General features: G+C 48.9%; 1 protein-coding gene across 2 annotated transcripts; it reads left to right on the plus strand.

The window, feature by feature from the left end:
- Positions 1–3,201: 3,201 nt before the first annotated feature.
- LOC149363778 (uncharacterized) lies at positions 3,202–11,812 on the plus strand. 2 transcript variants are annotated; one of them, XM_089573722.1, is made up of 3 exons: positions 3,212–3,692; positions 8,229–8,513; positions 11,553–11,812. In XM_089573722.1, the coding sequence occupies exons 1-2, from the start codon at positions 3,417–3,419 to the stop codon at positions 8,475–8,477; spliced, it is 525 nt and encodes a 174-aa protein (XP_089429848.1). In that variant the 5' UTR covers positions 3,212–3,416; the 3' UTR covers positions 8,478–8,513; positions 11,553–11,812. The 2 variants fall into 2 exon arrangements, with proteins under 2 accessions (XP_089429849.1, XP_089429848.1); XM_089573723.1 differs by lacking the exon at positions 8,229–8,513 and having other exon boundaries at positions 3,202–3,692.
- Positions 11,813–17,029: the final 5,217 nt, after the last annotated feature.

Consider the following 17,029-nt stretch of genomic DNA (forward strand, 5'->3'; position numbering starts at 1 on the left):
ACCATTAAGGCTGGTTATAAATATTCATTCAGAACGACGGCTTCACATCGCCGCTATGGCGCAGTGGATTAGAGGCACGTGTTGCGTATGGAAGGTCGGCCGTTCGACTCCGCTCTCTGTACTGTAATTTTATTGTTTTTATTTCATTTCTTAATTTTTTTTTTACTTTTAGGTCGCAAATCCTGATGCTTAGTGGCATATAACGCCGTTTAAGATTTTCAAAACATTTTCTGCATACTTTTAGACAGATTATTCACATCGCTGGAATATCAGTTTTGAATTTAAACTAAACATTACATGATTAGTAACAATAGGTTGGTATAGACTTTTCAGCATTATTAAGGCGGAAGCCTTTAATGCCTCATCGTTGTAAGCAGGAGTTGTCGACAGAGAATGTCACGCTTTTCAGTTGGTCGAAACGGTCGTCACGTCACAGTGCGCGAATTTCAATCGGGGCCAATTGTACTTTGGCTACTAACCATGCAACCAATTGTGATGCTCCAAGTAAGTTTGAGTTTAGTTAATTGCTTACTTAACTAATTAGTGTAATTAACCTTTCTAGTCCGACCAGATAAATAAATAAAACCAAGAAATTTGCCGAGCTTGGGAATCGAACCCCGGTCTCCGGAGTGCGAGTCGAGCACGCTTCCACTCCGCCATGCCAGCACGATGGTTTGGAATGAACAAAGGTGCGTCTAGTGAATACGGTGTCTTCGTTCACTCCCATCTTCCTCCCTTCCCGTTACGGTGAGGTTTAGGTGTCCACTGAGATATGAGAGACAGATACATTTCCTTTCCTCAGAAACCAATTTACCGACGAGCAAGGCGTAATTGTCCGCGTTTCAGATTGGTCCAAATTGTCGTGACGTCACCGCGCGCGAATTTTGACGGGTGTCCACCGAAATATGTGAGACAGTTACTGCGCAACTTCCTTTCCTCAAATACAATTTTCGACTAGTGTCTACTCAGATATGTGAGACAGTTAATGCGTAATTTCCTTTCCTCAAATACAATTTTCATTTTCTTCATTACGGCCCCTCTTTCTTCTTTCACTCACACTTCCACCCTTCCTGTACGGTGCGGCTCAGGTGTCCACCGAGATGACAGAGAATTACAGCCCCATTTCCTTTCCTCAAAAAGCGTTGCGTTCAAAGGGCAACGCATCGCGCCGAACGGGTGGTGGCGTTCCTTGGACTCCGTGGCAGCGCTACAACACGCTGTCGCGTTCCACTTGTAAAGGCGAAGCTTAAGCGTCATTATTGGCAGTTAATTAATGCACCAACAAAATGTGCAGTGAACAATCACGTAGCAGAATGCAGCACTCAGGCTTTCGCCTTTCAGCACTTTAGCCGCTAAAGTTCCTCGTAATTTTTTAGGGAATAATTATCCCTTTTAGGTAAGCCCTTGTGACAATCTTCAGCCACCGTGATCAATTCGCCGTGGTTTCAAGCCTTGTGGCTGTACAGGCTGCAGTTGGCGAATACGCATCCTGGTTCTATTCCTGTGGTTGCCCATTGTGCAAGTGAAGCGAAAGTTACGCTTCAGGAACTGCGTCTGATTCCTCAAAGTGGACAACCAGAAGTTGAGAGCTTTTGAAGCGAAAGCTTCACTACGCCAGCCACTTCGCCTCGTCCAGTGTGGTCGCACCTCGTCCGTATGCCCGTGGGTGCAGCTTTTCACCGGAGCGGGCGCAAGAGCCGTTGCCTAGTAACCGCTGCACATGCGTTTCAGCGCTTCGCCGCGCCATCTGGTATGACGTCACCTAACCGTTGCGCTCGCCATCGACAAGAGCGATCACTGCAAAAACATTAATGCGAGGAAACTATTGAACATCAAATTGGCAGGAAACAATATCGCCGAAGTGGATAGCCTCAAGATCCTTGGCCTCACCTTCCACAAAGATGGAGGTCAAGATGCCCTAGAGGCAATTCGGGCCACAAGTAAACAAGTACTAGGAGTGCTCAGAACTAATAAACATAGAGAGATGAAGGAGCAAAATCTCTGCCGCATAGAGCAAGCCTTCATGATCACCCGCGTTACATACTCTCTACCCTACTGCCAGGCCTCCCTGCTTAAGCCAGGCCTCCCGGGAGGGACCTTCAACCAGCGCCCTCCCGGGAGGCCTGGCTTAGGCTCCTGAGGGAGCTTGACAAGAACACGCTACTACCGCTGTGACATCATACCAGCTGTAGATTATGGGCGACCAACTCGCTCCTTCAGAGAGCACGGCTGCAGTTACGGGGTGTGTTTGCCGCACTGCGCACCTGTGGCGCTACTGCCGCTTTGACGTCATACTAGCTGCAATTATGTTTTCTTTCTCTCAGTCGTAACAACATCAAAAACAAAATACAAAAAAAAATTACCACAGACGCTTTGAGTAGTCGCGCAGCGGCGGTCGGTAGCCACGCCTGACCTGTAGACGCGGCGCACTGCGTTCCTTCAGTTGGAGGCGCTGCGCTTTTGCTTTCGAAACCTACCAGGCTTAACCAAAGCTAAGCCCCCGCCAATTTTTGAGGAAAGCAAATGGAGCAGTAACCAACCCGGCACATGAAAAAGAAAATTTGTTTTTGAGGAAAGCAAATGGCGCTGTAACTGTCTCACATATCTCGGTGGACACCCGTAACGCGCCGTAAGGGAGATCAAGGAAAGAGTTAAAGAAGTAAGGAAGAAAGAGGTAGCGCACGTCGCCCAATCTGTTGCTGCGACTCAAGAAGACGAAAAGAAAAGTACACGTGCCTCTTCACTGGCTCGATCTAGCGCTAGGAGTGGGCGCTGTGCAGTTCAAAAATTTCTTTTAGAAACACAGCGACTCCCATGCTAATATTATTATTATTTTTTTCTTTTTCTATTTGTTTTCATTTTTCTGATTCTCAAACTTTTAATTTATTATTATTATTATTATTATTCTTTCTGTCTCTCTTTCAGTCAATACAAAATTGAACCATTCCATATGTTGCATTCAAATTTGCACATAATGCCGTCCTCCCATCTTCGATCTCCCTGCTAACAGGTCCCCTTTCGTTGCGTCGTCCAATCTGTCAGCCTATACCCTATTAATACTCCTTTACCTCTAAAATTCTTAATCATTCAAACAGTTCACCGCCTGTGTCTTGGCCACTCCCCCGTAGTGGGTGTGTGCCATTCTACTTGAGGCCAACCAACCAACCAACCAGCGGCCCGCATATCCCGGGAAAAGAAAAAGCAAAAAAAAGCTGACCACGAAGCGCACGTGACACGCACCGCGTCCCGAACCCGGCACGTGATGCATCGTCAGCAGTGACGCGGCAGCGACGCAAGAGGACAGCTGCTGCTTTCGTTCCCGAGGCACTCCTACCCTGCTCACAGTGGGGTTTGTACCCAAGGCATAGAGAGACTTTTGCCTGCACAGGGACTCTACTGAGTTCAAGCATACCACCATGGCTGATGACTGGGCAAGACCCTTGTGCAGCTGCAACGCCCCGTCGAGTCCGTGCGGCTCGGGCATTGAGGCCACTGGGTGCGGGACAATCTCTCGCCCAGAGCAGCGGCCGGGCTTCCAGCGCCTGAATCTGCATGAGAGGACGCCGCCGAGCGAGATGACGCAGCCCCCGAAGCGTTTCTGGCAGGAAGGCGTCTGGGACATCTCGGCGGGCATCGCAGCAGCGTCTTCAGCCCGAGAGCAGCAGTTGCCACAACCGGTACACCACGATCAGGTATGGAGGAGATCATGAATACAGTTGGCCAAATTGTGAATTTGAAATGTGGCCACCGCTGCTAACGCTTGTCGTGCACTTGAACGACACGCCTCATGGAACGCACTACGAACGCACTAGGCAATCAACCCATACCCGCTACGAGAGTATCTGACTGTCCGTTCCTGTAATTCCGCGCAGATACTGCCGGCATATCTCAGCTTAACACCACGCCAGGCCATTCCCGTTGGGCCAAGCGTAGCAATTGAAGACGAACGCGGTCCTCATTGTAGAGTTTTGACAGTAGCGTTTCTTATCAAGAAATATGAATCAACCTGCTGCAGCAGTACACGGTCGATCACATTTGTCAAGAGCGCTCGGGCGGTGGTTCATACTAGAATGAACCACAGCGTTTATTGACCTCCCGTTTTTTCAGCGCCACTGTGTGGGAACGCGGTTTTTATCTTTCTTTCTAGCTCAGTGTATTGAATAACAGCAAAAAAAAAATGTGGTAATCGGGGGAATGGTTGCTCTTAACTCCCTCCTGCTCCTATCTGAAAGCTGTACTCCGCGTTTGTCCGTGAAGTCGCCTTAATCAGTCAAACACTGTACATGAAGGCATGTCGGGGCAATACAAAGCCATTGCGAATCCGGCTTACAGTTGATGTCGTCGCCACTCGTCGAGACACTCTTAAGCCCTCCTACAGGACCGGCATACAAGCGCCGGTAGCTTCACGCCGAACGGGTGGTGGCGTTCCTCCCTTCCTGTACGGTGCGGTTCGGGTGTCATATCTCGGTGGACCCCCGCACCGTGCCGTCAGGCAAGGGATAAAGGAAGGAGTCCCAGAAGAAAGGAAGAGCTGCGCTAGTTGGGGTCTGAGGAATAATTTCGACCTCTTGGGGACCTTGAACCTGCACTGACATCGCACAGCAAACGAGCGCCTTTAAAGGCGAAAGCCCTCAATACCTCAACCTCCCGTCTGTCGGGTGTTACATCCAACGCAAGCTGTCAATCGAACAGATAATGGGTGTTCACCGATATTGAGGCAGCATTTCCTTTCCTCAAATACAGTTTTCATTTTATTCAGTATGGCACCGTTCGAAAGGGTCTTCTACGGGCAAGGCATCGCGACGAACTGGCGATGGCATTCCGTGGACACCCTGGCAGCGCTGCAACTCGCTGTCGCGTTCCGCTCCTAAAGGCAAAACTTAAGCGTCATTAATTAGTAATTATTCATTAATAATAATTACTCGTTTAATAATGCTTAGTCATTACTTAGTAACTAGTCGCTAATTAGGTGTGACGTCATCGACTGGTGACGTCACCAGTGCCACAGAAGCAGTCAAAGTGGTGCGATAAACGCTTTCGCCTCTACGCACTTTACAGAGTCAAAGTGCCCCCTGAATTTTTTTCACCTCCATCGAAACGCGGCCGCCATTGCCGGGTTCGAACCCGGGTACCCCGGCACCGTAGCCGAGTGTGCTAACCCCTGAGGCACCGAATCCTGTCCGCGGCCGCCGCATTTCGATGGCGGCTGAATGAAAGACGCCGCGCGCCGTGCGATGTTAACGCACGTTAAATAACGTTAGATGACGTGATTTAACCCAGAACCCTCCAAAAGGCGTCCCTCATAGCCCATGCGTAGATTTGTGTTGTACGGCCCCACAGACCATACCGTATCGTATTGTACCACACTACAGGTATACCACACCGTACCGCACCCTACCGAGGACACACTAGCGCGCTCTTCTTAAATGTTCTGTATTCACCCATGACAAACAAATGTCCTTTGTCCTTGATGTCTAGCGTTCAAGGTGTGTGACAGACTGCGTTCCCTCCTGAACACTGAGCTTCGATTAGAGCTCTGCAAAGTCGGAATTCGCTTCCCCTCGAGGAAAATCGAAATAGCTGGTTAGAAAAGTCGAAATACTATTTTCCGCGCACTCATCCAAATCTGTAATTACAACCAGGAGGATAACTCCTGATTTCGGGCGTCCTAATAAACACAAATAACATTTCTGACGTGAGCCACGAATTTCATTGGTATGCCCAAAGCCGTCATTAAACATGTAATCCTCGAACACCGCAGTACCTTTAGATACAACCCAAAATCTTCATACTCACGTCCACTATCCTCTCTTGCAGTCCGCGTCTGTTGGCGCAGTACCCTGAGTTTCAAATATGCAGATCCAGCACCTAGCCCAGCTCTATACTACGCCATATGAAAGGCTCATTGTTTTCTCGGGTATGGGTTGAGTGCAATATCTTCCTTTAGTAGGAAGGCTCACACAGCACAGTTTCTTGCCACTGAATATTCGCAGGTGACGGATACAAAGGCTGTACCTTGCCTGCACTTGACATAACGAAAACTGCACCATTCGTGGCGTCCGCCGCGGTGGCTCACTGGTTAGCGCGTTCGGCTGCTGAGCCGGAGCACCCGGGTTCAGTACCGACCGCGGCGACCCGTTTCGATGAAGGCAAGACACGAAAGGCGCCCGAGTACTGTGCGACGTCAGTACACATTTAACGTCCCCAGGTAGCATGTTATTCCCGAGCCCTCCACTATGAAGCCAATCTCTCGTTTTCTTCTTTCAGTCCAAGCTTCGTTGCTTCCCTCACGGCGCCATTGACGTGTCCACTGCGAAGCGGGAGAGTTACAGCAATCATCATTTCCTGATAACCAATGAATCAGTCGTGGTTATCGAAATCAAAACAAACAAAACAAGTGGGCCGCAAGGCGTTCATTGGGGTCATTGGTGTTGGCGTTGCCAACGTTATAGAGGCCCTTGATTTTGACGAAAGGAAAGGCGCACAACTGGCTCATTCGGTTATTGGCCACCTCAATAGCATTTTCATGTATGTGGCCTTGGTGTCCACCAGAAAAAACAAGCTTTGGTTTAGGTTTACGATTTATGGGGGTTTAACGTACCAAAGCGACTTAGGCTATGTTTTACGCGGCAGTGAACCGCTCCGGAAATTTCGACCACCTGGGGATCTTTAACGTGTACTGACATCGCACAGTACACGCACCACTGTAAATTCGCCTCCATTGAAATTCGACCGCCGTGGCACGGATCGAACCCATTTTCATGTCATCAGCCAAGTGCCATTATCCACTGAGCCACAGCGGCGGCCCTGACATTCTGCAAATATGAAAGCTATGCGCTCGCGACATTTCCCGACGGAGCCTAGGATTCGGTGCTTTCGCAGATGTGTTAAGTATATCCGTGTGGTTGGGCACGCCTTCTAGTGCGACCTTAGCAGCCGGTTTTCAGTAACATCGCTATCGCAGTCACATTAAATTTAAGTGCGAAAGCCCTCTCTTCTAGCCGCCCTTCGTGGATTTCAGCGGTGTGTATGAAGCGCCTCTGAGTAGCAACTATAAACTGCCTTACTGGGCCAGAGGATACCTCAACAGCGCTGTGAGCAGACGGTGGCGTCCACCTACAATATGTAGCAGTTATGCACATTTTCTTTTCATAGAACCAACGGAAGGTTTAGACTGTTGATTCTGAGGAAAGGAAAAGCGCATAACTGCCTCGCAAGGTCAGTGGATACCTCAACCTCGCTTTGAGGTTTGTGGTGTCCACCTGCAAAAAGCCGTGCCATCGCAGACTAGCTAAACCCCCAGCCATTTTTTTCGGCTTCAGAGAGCGAGTGATCCGTCGCATTCTGTGGCAACTCATAGGATGGACCTTCTCTAATGTAAACTGCATCGCTGTCAATATATCGAAATAGTGCGTTGCCCAAGTGACCTTGGCCTCAAAGGTCAAATCGGCAGAGAAGTGGGTGGTCATCAAAGTGCCAGATCAGCAGCCGAATGTTAAACTATGCCTTGTACAGCGTAGTAACGGCCTTATTAAAATCGTTGCCTCGCTAAGGCGGCGGAGAAATATTTTGTTTTTTGAGGCTCAACGGACCAAAGCAGCTCAGGCTAAGAGGGACGTCGTAGTGGAGGGCTGCGGATAATTTCGCCCCTCCTGGGGATACTTATCGTGCACTGAAATCGCACAGTAGGTGGGCCTCTAGCATATCGCCTTCATCCAAATGCAGCTGATGCTGACAGGATCCGAACCCATGTCTTTTGGGTCAAGAGTCGAACATCATAACGACTGGGCCACCCCGGTGGCGATGGAGGTTTATTGCTTCAGCGTTCCCTTGCCTCCCGGTAGAAATTGATCTGAAGCCCTTCACACCGCACTGTGAGGTAGTCTTAAGAGCGCAATTCGTACGCAAACACAAATTAACACAAGTTATTTACCCTGTACACTTTGAAGTAACAACAGAGTTTGACACGATTTCTTTCTTTTCTTATACTGCGCTGGAACTTATCTGAGTGTCTATCTCAGCCACAAATTATAAGCTTTGAACAGAAGCAGCGCATCTTGTTTATATGATCCTGAATCGACCTGAAGCGTAATTCAGTGGAACATCGGGAAGCCTTTCACATAAGCCTAAATCTTTCAAACTTTTTTTCTGTCATTCTGTGGGCCGAAATCGACGTTTGTTGCCGTTGTACGCCTAACGAGCGGTCCCTTTTGACTTCATTGCTCTAGCTGCCGGATCCAAGGAAAGCTGGAGCCAATACCGCCTACAACAGCGCCGCGACAAGCTTCGCGGGCTCGGACCTGGAGGCCTGCTCGGGCGGCAGGCGCTTTGTACGTCCAGCACCGCGTCTTGGCCTCCGGTGCCCCGAGCTCCGTGAGCTGATTCGTCTTCGAAGGATGCAGTGGTCTTCGCGGCAGCGCGCATCCAAGGAAGCCGCTCTCGGCGGCGCTGCAAACACGGCAGCGCCTTTACTTTGAAAACAGATGCTCTCCGAGGGTGCGTTGAACCCGCAGGTAAAGAAAAGCTGATAACCTATAATCAGTAGGATCCTTAGTTGCAAGAGCTGCTTGTGTTCCGCTCATTCATCGCGAATTTTTCGCGAAAGCTTTCCCAACTCCTGCATTCGATCGGTGTTGTGGAGGATCTAGCGACAATGCTACTCCTTTAGCTTCGAGGTACTGCTGGCTATGAAGGGAGACACTAGGTGCACTGTGCAACTGTGTGCCACCTAAATGAAAATCGTAGTTCAATCCGTGGCTCGGCAACATCTATAGTATGACAGGCTTAGTGCGCAATCTGAGTGACATACAGGATGGGTCACCTATGGCTGCCAGAACATACAAGCTTTCGAATATCCTGTTGCTTGGATACTTTGTTGTGAAATGCTCGAAAAATAGCCTCTTACCATAGCTTGTGTACGCGAAAAAAAGGGCCGGAATAGGCTTTTCCGCACAAGGCGGAGGCGGAGAGCTGCGTATTGCACCGTACACGGAGTGCTCCATGGTGCACTGTGCGGTTGGTTGCCACCTAACTCAATATCTCAGTGCCTTCCGTAAAATTGGTCAATTGGTACTTGAGGAAAGGAAATGGCGCAGTATCAGTCTCACATATCTCGGTTGACACCTGAACCCCACCGTAAAGGAAAAAGACGAAGGCGCGACTGAAAAAAAGAGAGGAAGGGGTGCCGTAGTGGAAGAATAATTGCGACCACCTGGGGATCTTTAACGTGCGCTGACATCGCACAGCTCACGGGCGCCATTTGCATTCCGCCTCCATCGAAACGCGGCCGCAGTGGTCGGGTTCGAACTCGGATATTCCGGCGGTAGACCATTTCCTTAACCACTGAGCCAGCGCGGTGGTTCTTTCCGTGGCTCCCTGCATAAAAATGTTCTATAGACAGTCTATAGAGTTACGGCCTTTCTATGCATACTTTTTTTGTCTATTCATAGTTTACTCACTGTCTATGGACAGAACTCGACTATGGCCATAAACCTATTCATTCTCCATAGACTCTCTACAGGATTTCATTTTCCCTTAAACTATTCTGAAGTATTTCCTTATAGGCAGCCTATAGGCCTTAGACAAAAGTTTATGGGCAGCCTATAAACTGTAAAAAAAAAAATTTCTCGGCAACAACGCCTAGAATTGAACAACGTATGGAGGAATGTGAGGGATACGTAGAGTGCCAGATATTGGGACACGCTGACAAGAACACTGGCGAATTATCCCCTGGGCGCTGGATTTTTTCACTCAGATAACACTGCTGCAGCTAGAAGCCTAGGTACCTCATGTAGCCGGAAGTAATGCTGGCTGTGTGAACGCGGGGAACCACCAAGCAAGATAAAGTGCCAAACTTGCAAACTAATTCTCTATTCTCCTGCACAACACAGCGCCAGATATGTTGGTGGCCTGATATGATAAGGGCCCCCATCGAAGACACCATATCTCCATTTTCGAACTAATGAACAGTACGGTATTCCAAAACATGCGATTGGACTCTGATCAGAGTTTTGTGAAGTGGTGAAGTCACTGAAAATTTTCCCTTCTTCCAGAAAGTGCGGCTACTAAGGCAACTAAATTTATACTGCTATAAGGACGCCTTGCAACATTCATACTTATCGCTGGCGATTTACTCGTTAATCTTATATCTGTTACTTAGGTTCCAGAGTTATGGGATGTAATTGATGCGATGGAGCTGTCCTTTCCTGATAAAGGGTCACATCAGTAGCACTGCACTGCTACCGTCCTAGCTGTCGTATCGATAAGCAATCAATTGCGTTTACTAGGCGTGAACCGTCTTGTGGAAACATTTCATCGCCTAGTAACCGAAACACGAAAGATATTTCGACGATCGGTATCAATTCGCGTTTCCGTATGACCGTGTGTATCGTTCAGAGAGTTCGCATTATCGTTGACCACTTCTATGTTCCAACTGCCAATGAACAGCGACTCAGGCGAGCGAACGCTTATTCACAAGGCAGTTGATACCTTATGTGAGCATGTTCACATCTGTTTGAAAAGAATAAGAATGCATAAGCTGATTGCAGGCAAACAGCTTGATATACATTTTTCTCCTTCATGAAACAAGCAAGCTGTAGTCAAGAAAGAGTATCTACTCCCTTACCTGGACATTCAAATGGTATGGCTAGTATGGTGCGCGAAAGGGTATCTTCAAGTGCAGAACAAGAAGGAAATGGAACAAGAAAGGAAAGGACCCTTTTATAACCTTCGTTTGATTAAGGTGACCTGACCAGAGCATAGTGTTCTCTTTACGCTCCAAAAAGAAATGCCAGGGACTATATAAGTGGGAATTTTTCAGTGCACAGTGATGGCAAGCAAGTCCGAGAATCAACTGGAACGCAAACAAGCATCATGAGTGTACCTTCGTTGATTGTAACAGATTAATGTAAAATTAATCGCGTGCATGTATTGCGCTCGCTTATGTCAAACTGGGGAATTTCACCTGTTCACACGTGGTTGAACACAGAAACACACAACCATTTATTATATGAGGTGGTTGAGACTAATTCGCTTTTAGAATGAACCACAGCGTTTATTGAGCTACCGTTTTGCAAGCGCCACTGTGTAGGAATTCGGCTTTCTATCTTGCTTTATGGCTCAGTGTCTTGAAGAATAGCAATGAAATGTGGTAATCGCGGGAATTTTAACTTCCTCGTGCTCCTATCTGAAAGCCGCACTCCGCGCTTCTCCGTGAAGTCGCCTTAATCAGTCAAACATTGTATACATGAGGGCATGTCGGGGCAAGACAAAGCCATGGTGATCGGGCTTCCAATTAATGTCGTCGCCACTCGTCATAGCACTAAATTCGGGCAAAGCAGGTTAGAGGCTTCCTAAAAATTTCCGTCTGTCTGGTTATCGGCGAGCGTTCGAAAATCCACGCTCTAGAAAATAATTAGTTCACTGTATATTGCCCCATAGTCGCCCTGCGTATTATTTACAGATAAACATAGAGTACTATGATGTCTTCAGTGCTTAAGTCTGATGCGTTCTCTTGCGAATTCACGTATTAATGTAACGTTTCCCTATTGCAGGATCGGAGGGGCGGTGTCATCCATGTGTCATTGCCGACGTAGCATGACCCATGAACCCACGGTTCAAGGCGGTTCTGCGCACGGCAACCTTCTCCTGGTCCTTGGCCATTTTCTTGACTTTACCCGGACACATGACATCTCCCCACACGGCTGCACAGTTCAACCTATCCCAGCGCCCGATAGGCCCATATTGATTAATCTACGTCTGATTTTCTGCATTGCTTTTGATTTTATTGTACGAATTAAATGTGCGAATCTGAGTGAATGCATATTTCTTTACTCGGTACACACGAATAGGGACGCGCTTGTTGTAATTTCCAGGCCTTAAGATCAGACAGCGCAAAGGGCCTTCGCCTCTCCTGTGTCAACTTGGCTGTCGTCGCTCTAACTTCTTTGTTAATGACAATAGAGTTCACCAGGACATCTTTTTTTTTCTGCGTGTTTCTTTATTTGCTTCTCGCACCCTAACATCGTAATGTATAAACAGCTTTACGAATGCGGTTGGCTTTGTAGCAATACATAGCAGCAATGCAATCAGGCTGCTCCACTGGGCACTTTCGCTCGATTGGCAAGAGCCGGTGTCCCATTTGAAAACCAAGAACTCCGCCACCTTGCACTGTCGGGGCGTTACGTAGTTCCCAGTAGGCGTGGGAATTTGGCCTCAAGAGCGTGGTATCCTGGTTCTATTCTTGTAGTTGCCCATTATGCAAGTGAAGTGAAAGTTTAGCTTCAGCAAGTGCGTCCAGTCCCTTGTCAGAGTGGACAACCAGAAGTCTGGGAGCGTTTGAAGCGGTAGCTTCACAGCCACTTCGCCTCGTCGACTGTGGTCGCACCTCGTCCGTATGCCCGTGGCTGCAGCTGTGCATCGGAGATGCTGCAAGAGCCATCTGGTATGACGTCATCTAGCCGCCCGGCGGGGGAGAGGTAGTTGGTTCGTCAGTAGACGAACCGTCATGAAGGACGATGGCCCGTCTACGGAACTTGCGCGCTGGAATGAAACCTAGCGTCGACGGCGTTACTTCACTGATCATCGGAGCGTGTTCATTGGGATAAGTAATGTTTGTCGGTGCCTAAAATTGTGTCTTCGTTTCGTATATAAACTATGAAAGGTTGTGCTCAGCCAAGAGAAACAGAGAAAGGCCAGGGTCAGCCAAGATAAACAGTTAGCCACTAAAAGCTTGGCCATAGCGAAACTAGGCGTAGCCATTGGTATGAAGCTATTGCTTCCAACCGGGTTTAATCAGCTAAACCACACCCAATTTTTTTTTTCGCATTCTATTAAAACATTGAGCAGGAGCAGCAGCGCCTAGGGCTTCGAGAAACGGGAGACATGAACTGGTAACCGATTTCGCAGTGCAACTTAATTTGCATGTATTCTGTGTGAACGAAACATTCACTATGCAAAACAAACTAAAGCGCCGATAGCATGCTATTTCTCCGCAGCTCTCTCGCAAGCACTGTCAAAAAAGCAATCTATTGTTGCTGGGTGCAATGGGCAAAAGCGGCTGCAAAAGCTAATGGGCTCCTGCAATGAGGGCCCACACAACCATCCGGGCGCCGCCTGCTAGACCGCTTGCACATCCAACACGAGTGCACTCCAGAGGAGACGTGTCGGATTCCGGAGCTATGGCGTCACAAGCTCTGGGTCCCTCCACTCCCGCGCAACATGGACACACACACACACACGAATGCAGACGAGAGGCGCGCGCTCGGGCACTCGAACACCAACACGGATCCAAACAGGGTGTATACTACGTTGACGTGGCAGGGCCGTCGCCCAATGGATTCTACACGGCCGCAGTAGTTCACCAGGATCAATGCGTTAACGGGCTCTCCTTTTGGAGCTCGAAATTCAGCACAGGCCGAGGAAGTAGCCATTGCGCTTGCCGCCTCGGACTTGAATTCGAAGGTAATCGTGACAGATTCGCGTCGAACCTGTCAACACTACCTGGCTGGCGAGATTTCACCTTTAGCCTACAGTATATTAAAGCGCGCAGTGAGGGAATCGAACCCTTCACCCAAACGCATTGTTTGGACTCCGGGCCATCAGGGTGTTAGAGGAAATGAGGCTGCGGACGCGGCTGCCCGAGCGCTTACCTACCGGGCACCTCATCCAAGCTCTTCCGGCTCGGAGATTGTGCAACCGCTTCTGCGGTTCAGAGAAATTCTGGACTACTATTGCGAACGCCATCGGCTTTTCCCGGTCCCGGCTAAGGGCCTACGTAAAGCTGATGAGCGAACTCTGAGGCGCTTGCAGACCAACACTCTGTTGTGTCCTGCAATAGTGAAACATTTCGACCCCAAAATTGATGGGCGCTGCCCTCACTGTGGGGAAGTAACCGATACCTTCCAGATGGTTTGGGCCTGTCAAAAGAATTCTTCCCTTCCACCCAATCCTTCCCCTTCCCGAGAGGCATGGGAGGCAGCCCTGCTCAACTGCTCGGGGCTGGAGTCTCAAAGGGCTCTAGTCCAACGGGCGCGAGTAGCGGCCTTCACCAGCGGGGTCCCGGACTAAGGACTCCACCTATGTAAAGGGCCATTTTTGGTCTGCAAACTCTCCTTTTGTTTATTAAAAAGTTTTCACCACCACCACACAACCAACCTCGATTTTGTCTGTGCATTACATGTTTTCCACACTCAGTCAATGTGCATCGTTGTGGGGCGCCCTCAGTTTTTAATTCCATAACAGAGCTAGCACAAGCTTGAGTGATCCCACTATCATTTGCACAGGCTGAAAAAGTGACCTTTAGTTCTGGATTTTACAACATGAATTTCGGCCGAAAGTTTGAGCCTTGATGTGTAATTTCTAGACTGGGCACACTCAATAACTCTCCACGCCATATCACCCATGAAATTGAAATGTCACAAAACGTTCATTGAAGCAGCCTCGGTACATTACAATCTCTGCGTCATTTCATGCTGAGAATGTTATTCGCCTCACAATAAGTAGGCGTTTCCTAGTTGTGCGAAAAGACATATTGTAACCAATCTTGCGGCCGAAGGTTCAAAACGGCTGTCAGGGCTATTTTAAAGCATTTAACACCACAACACGTTGTCCAGTATTCCTCAGCGCAATATTCGGTTCAAAATTATCCCCATTTCTCCCACGCCTTCATTTCCTTCATCATCATAAAGGCATCATCACAAAACCTCCCCCCGCTGAAATGACCTACGCTGTAAAATGTTTATCGGACGCTTCCCCAGCACCCCAGCAACGTGTCCCCTGAGACCGTCCCCAGCAATCAAGCAAAAAATGACTGCGGCTTAGCTCAGCTAACCCTCATTATGCAAGCGAATGTCATGCTTGCATAACCAGCTTGAGGTTACGCTGTGGCCTACTGCTCCATGGCCGCGTGTCTGCCACAACCTTGTCAGCGCTAACGCAGCGCTAACGACCGGACACTGTCGGGCCGCGGCGACCTTCAAGGCCCAGCCCACGATGCGAAACTGTAGCTACGCCTGTGAGCTGAGCAGAGCAGCCTCTCATCGCTCCTGTGATTCCATCCCTTGGAAGGGAGGTTGAGAGTGTTTGAGAGTGGTGGGAAAAGGCAGATCAGTCCCAACACAGTCTTGATAACCAATAGGCCACTTGTGTGTTCACCTTAATTAAAGAGAATTTTTCTCTAACAGAGTTATGACACTCACTAATCGCTCCACACGCACCTTGTTTCAGCGGGGTTTCGGGCGAACTGAAGTGGATCCGGCAAATCCGATCAAAGTCAACGCATTTAAGAAGTCATTGATTAGAGCTGGACGAGTAAGTTCCCCTTTCATTGCATGGTAACATTTTAATCGCCGCGGCGCAAGTGATGCTCGCACTGACCCATCGGTCAGGGCGTCTCTGCTAGTGCATACAACCTGTTTGGTTTCAGTTGCAGTCTGCCGCGAATGGCTTCGGATTCTTTTTTGCTGCAAGCCACGTGAAGCCAGGCGTGCGAAATAAACGCAGGGAATTGTTTTCAAGCCTGACAAATCCGCGTATTACGACCGCTCGGGTTACGTTTTTCCTAGAAGTTTGTTACGCAAGCTTCAGCAATATAAAAGCCTATGAATACAATCTGTCGGAATATACCTGTGCCTATAAATATGTGCCACATGAAAAGAACAGTCAAGTAATGATAATGATTCTACTCAAATTGCATGTTTAATAATTTGTGGGGTTAATCGTTGTTCTTTCTTTGTTTTTGGCAACTGTTTCCTGTCATATCTTGGCAAATTGGTTTTAAAATCATAAAAGTTAAAAATATACATGTCTTGGAACTTTGGTAATGATTCTGTAGCCATACCAACTAACCCTAGCCATGCGGACTTCTTCTTAAAGAAGTCTTGACAGTCGACCAGCATCGCCAGTACGGCCTCGTTTCGAACTATTTCTCTCCTTTTATTGCGAAAGCAATACTGCTTGCACTTTCAGCCCGTCGCGTAGCGAGGCCGGTAGCTACCAAGCGCGGCCTAACTCCTGCTCCTGCCACGCGCGGCGCGCTTAGCGGTCTGACGTCACAGCTGCAAGAGCGGGGCTCCAACTTGCGCCGTCGCGTAGCGAGGCCGCAGCTAACAAGCGCGGCCGAACTCCCGCTTCTGCCGCGCGCGGCGCGCTTAGCGGTCGGTTCGGGTGTCCACCGAGATGACAGAGAATTACTGCGCCATTTTCTTCCCTCAAAAATCGGTGCGTTCAAAGGGCAAGGCATGGCGCAGTAATTCTCTGTCATCTCGGTGGACACCCGAACCACAGGAAGGGAGGAACGCCACCACCCGTTCGGCGCGATGCCTTGCCCTTTGAACGCAACGCTTTTTGAGGAAAGGAAATTCTCTGTCATCTCGGTGGACCCCCGAACCGCACCGTACAGGAAGGGAGAAAGTGTGAGTGAAAGAAGAGGGAACCTTCTAAACAATCATCCGTTAGCATCAGCCGCTCGTTTTGGCGACCGAGGCACGCATAAATCTCCCAGCACGTGGGGGCCCTCGTGTAGTGAGTATAATGCCTTGTAAAACAAATGGGCAAAACTTTCATAAATAAGCTTTACTAAGAGCACTACCAAGACACACCACCAGGCAAACCAGGCGCAGCCAGGGCTATTGCTTTCGCAACTTACCGGGTTTAATCAAGCTAAGCCTCTGCCAAATTTTTTTTCACCCCCCCCCCCCCCGCTGATATTCTAATTACGTTTTAATTCATGACATTCATAATATCGTTACTCTGTCACTTTTTGCTCCTTCCACTGAAAAGCAGATAACATTATTTCTCGACACGTTATATAGGTCGTTACGGTCGAAAAGCCGTCGGCGTTGTAGTTGTCGGCACTGCGCGTAGATGATGATGATGAAAACGTTTATTAAAGCCTTAGTTGAAGGGAAGGCTGATCGGGTCCCTAGTCCGGGACGCCGTTGGTGAAAGCCGCTGCCCGTGCTCTGGCGACGAGGGCTCGTTGTTCCTCGAGGTCCGAGCTGGACAGGGCCGCCTCCCAGCCCTCCCGCGT

The sequence above is a fragment of the Amblyomma mixtum genome, chromosome 2 (assembly GCF_055824585.1).
Source record: "Amblyomma mixtum isolate Tamu chromosome 2, ASM5582458v1, whole genome shotgun sequence".
Lineage (NCBI taxonomy): Eukaryota > Metazoa > Arthropoda > Arachnida > Ixodida > Ixodidae > Amblyomma > Amblyomma mixtum.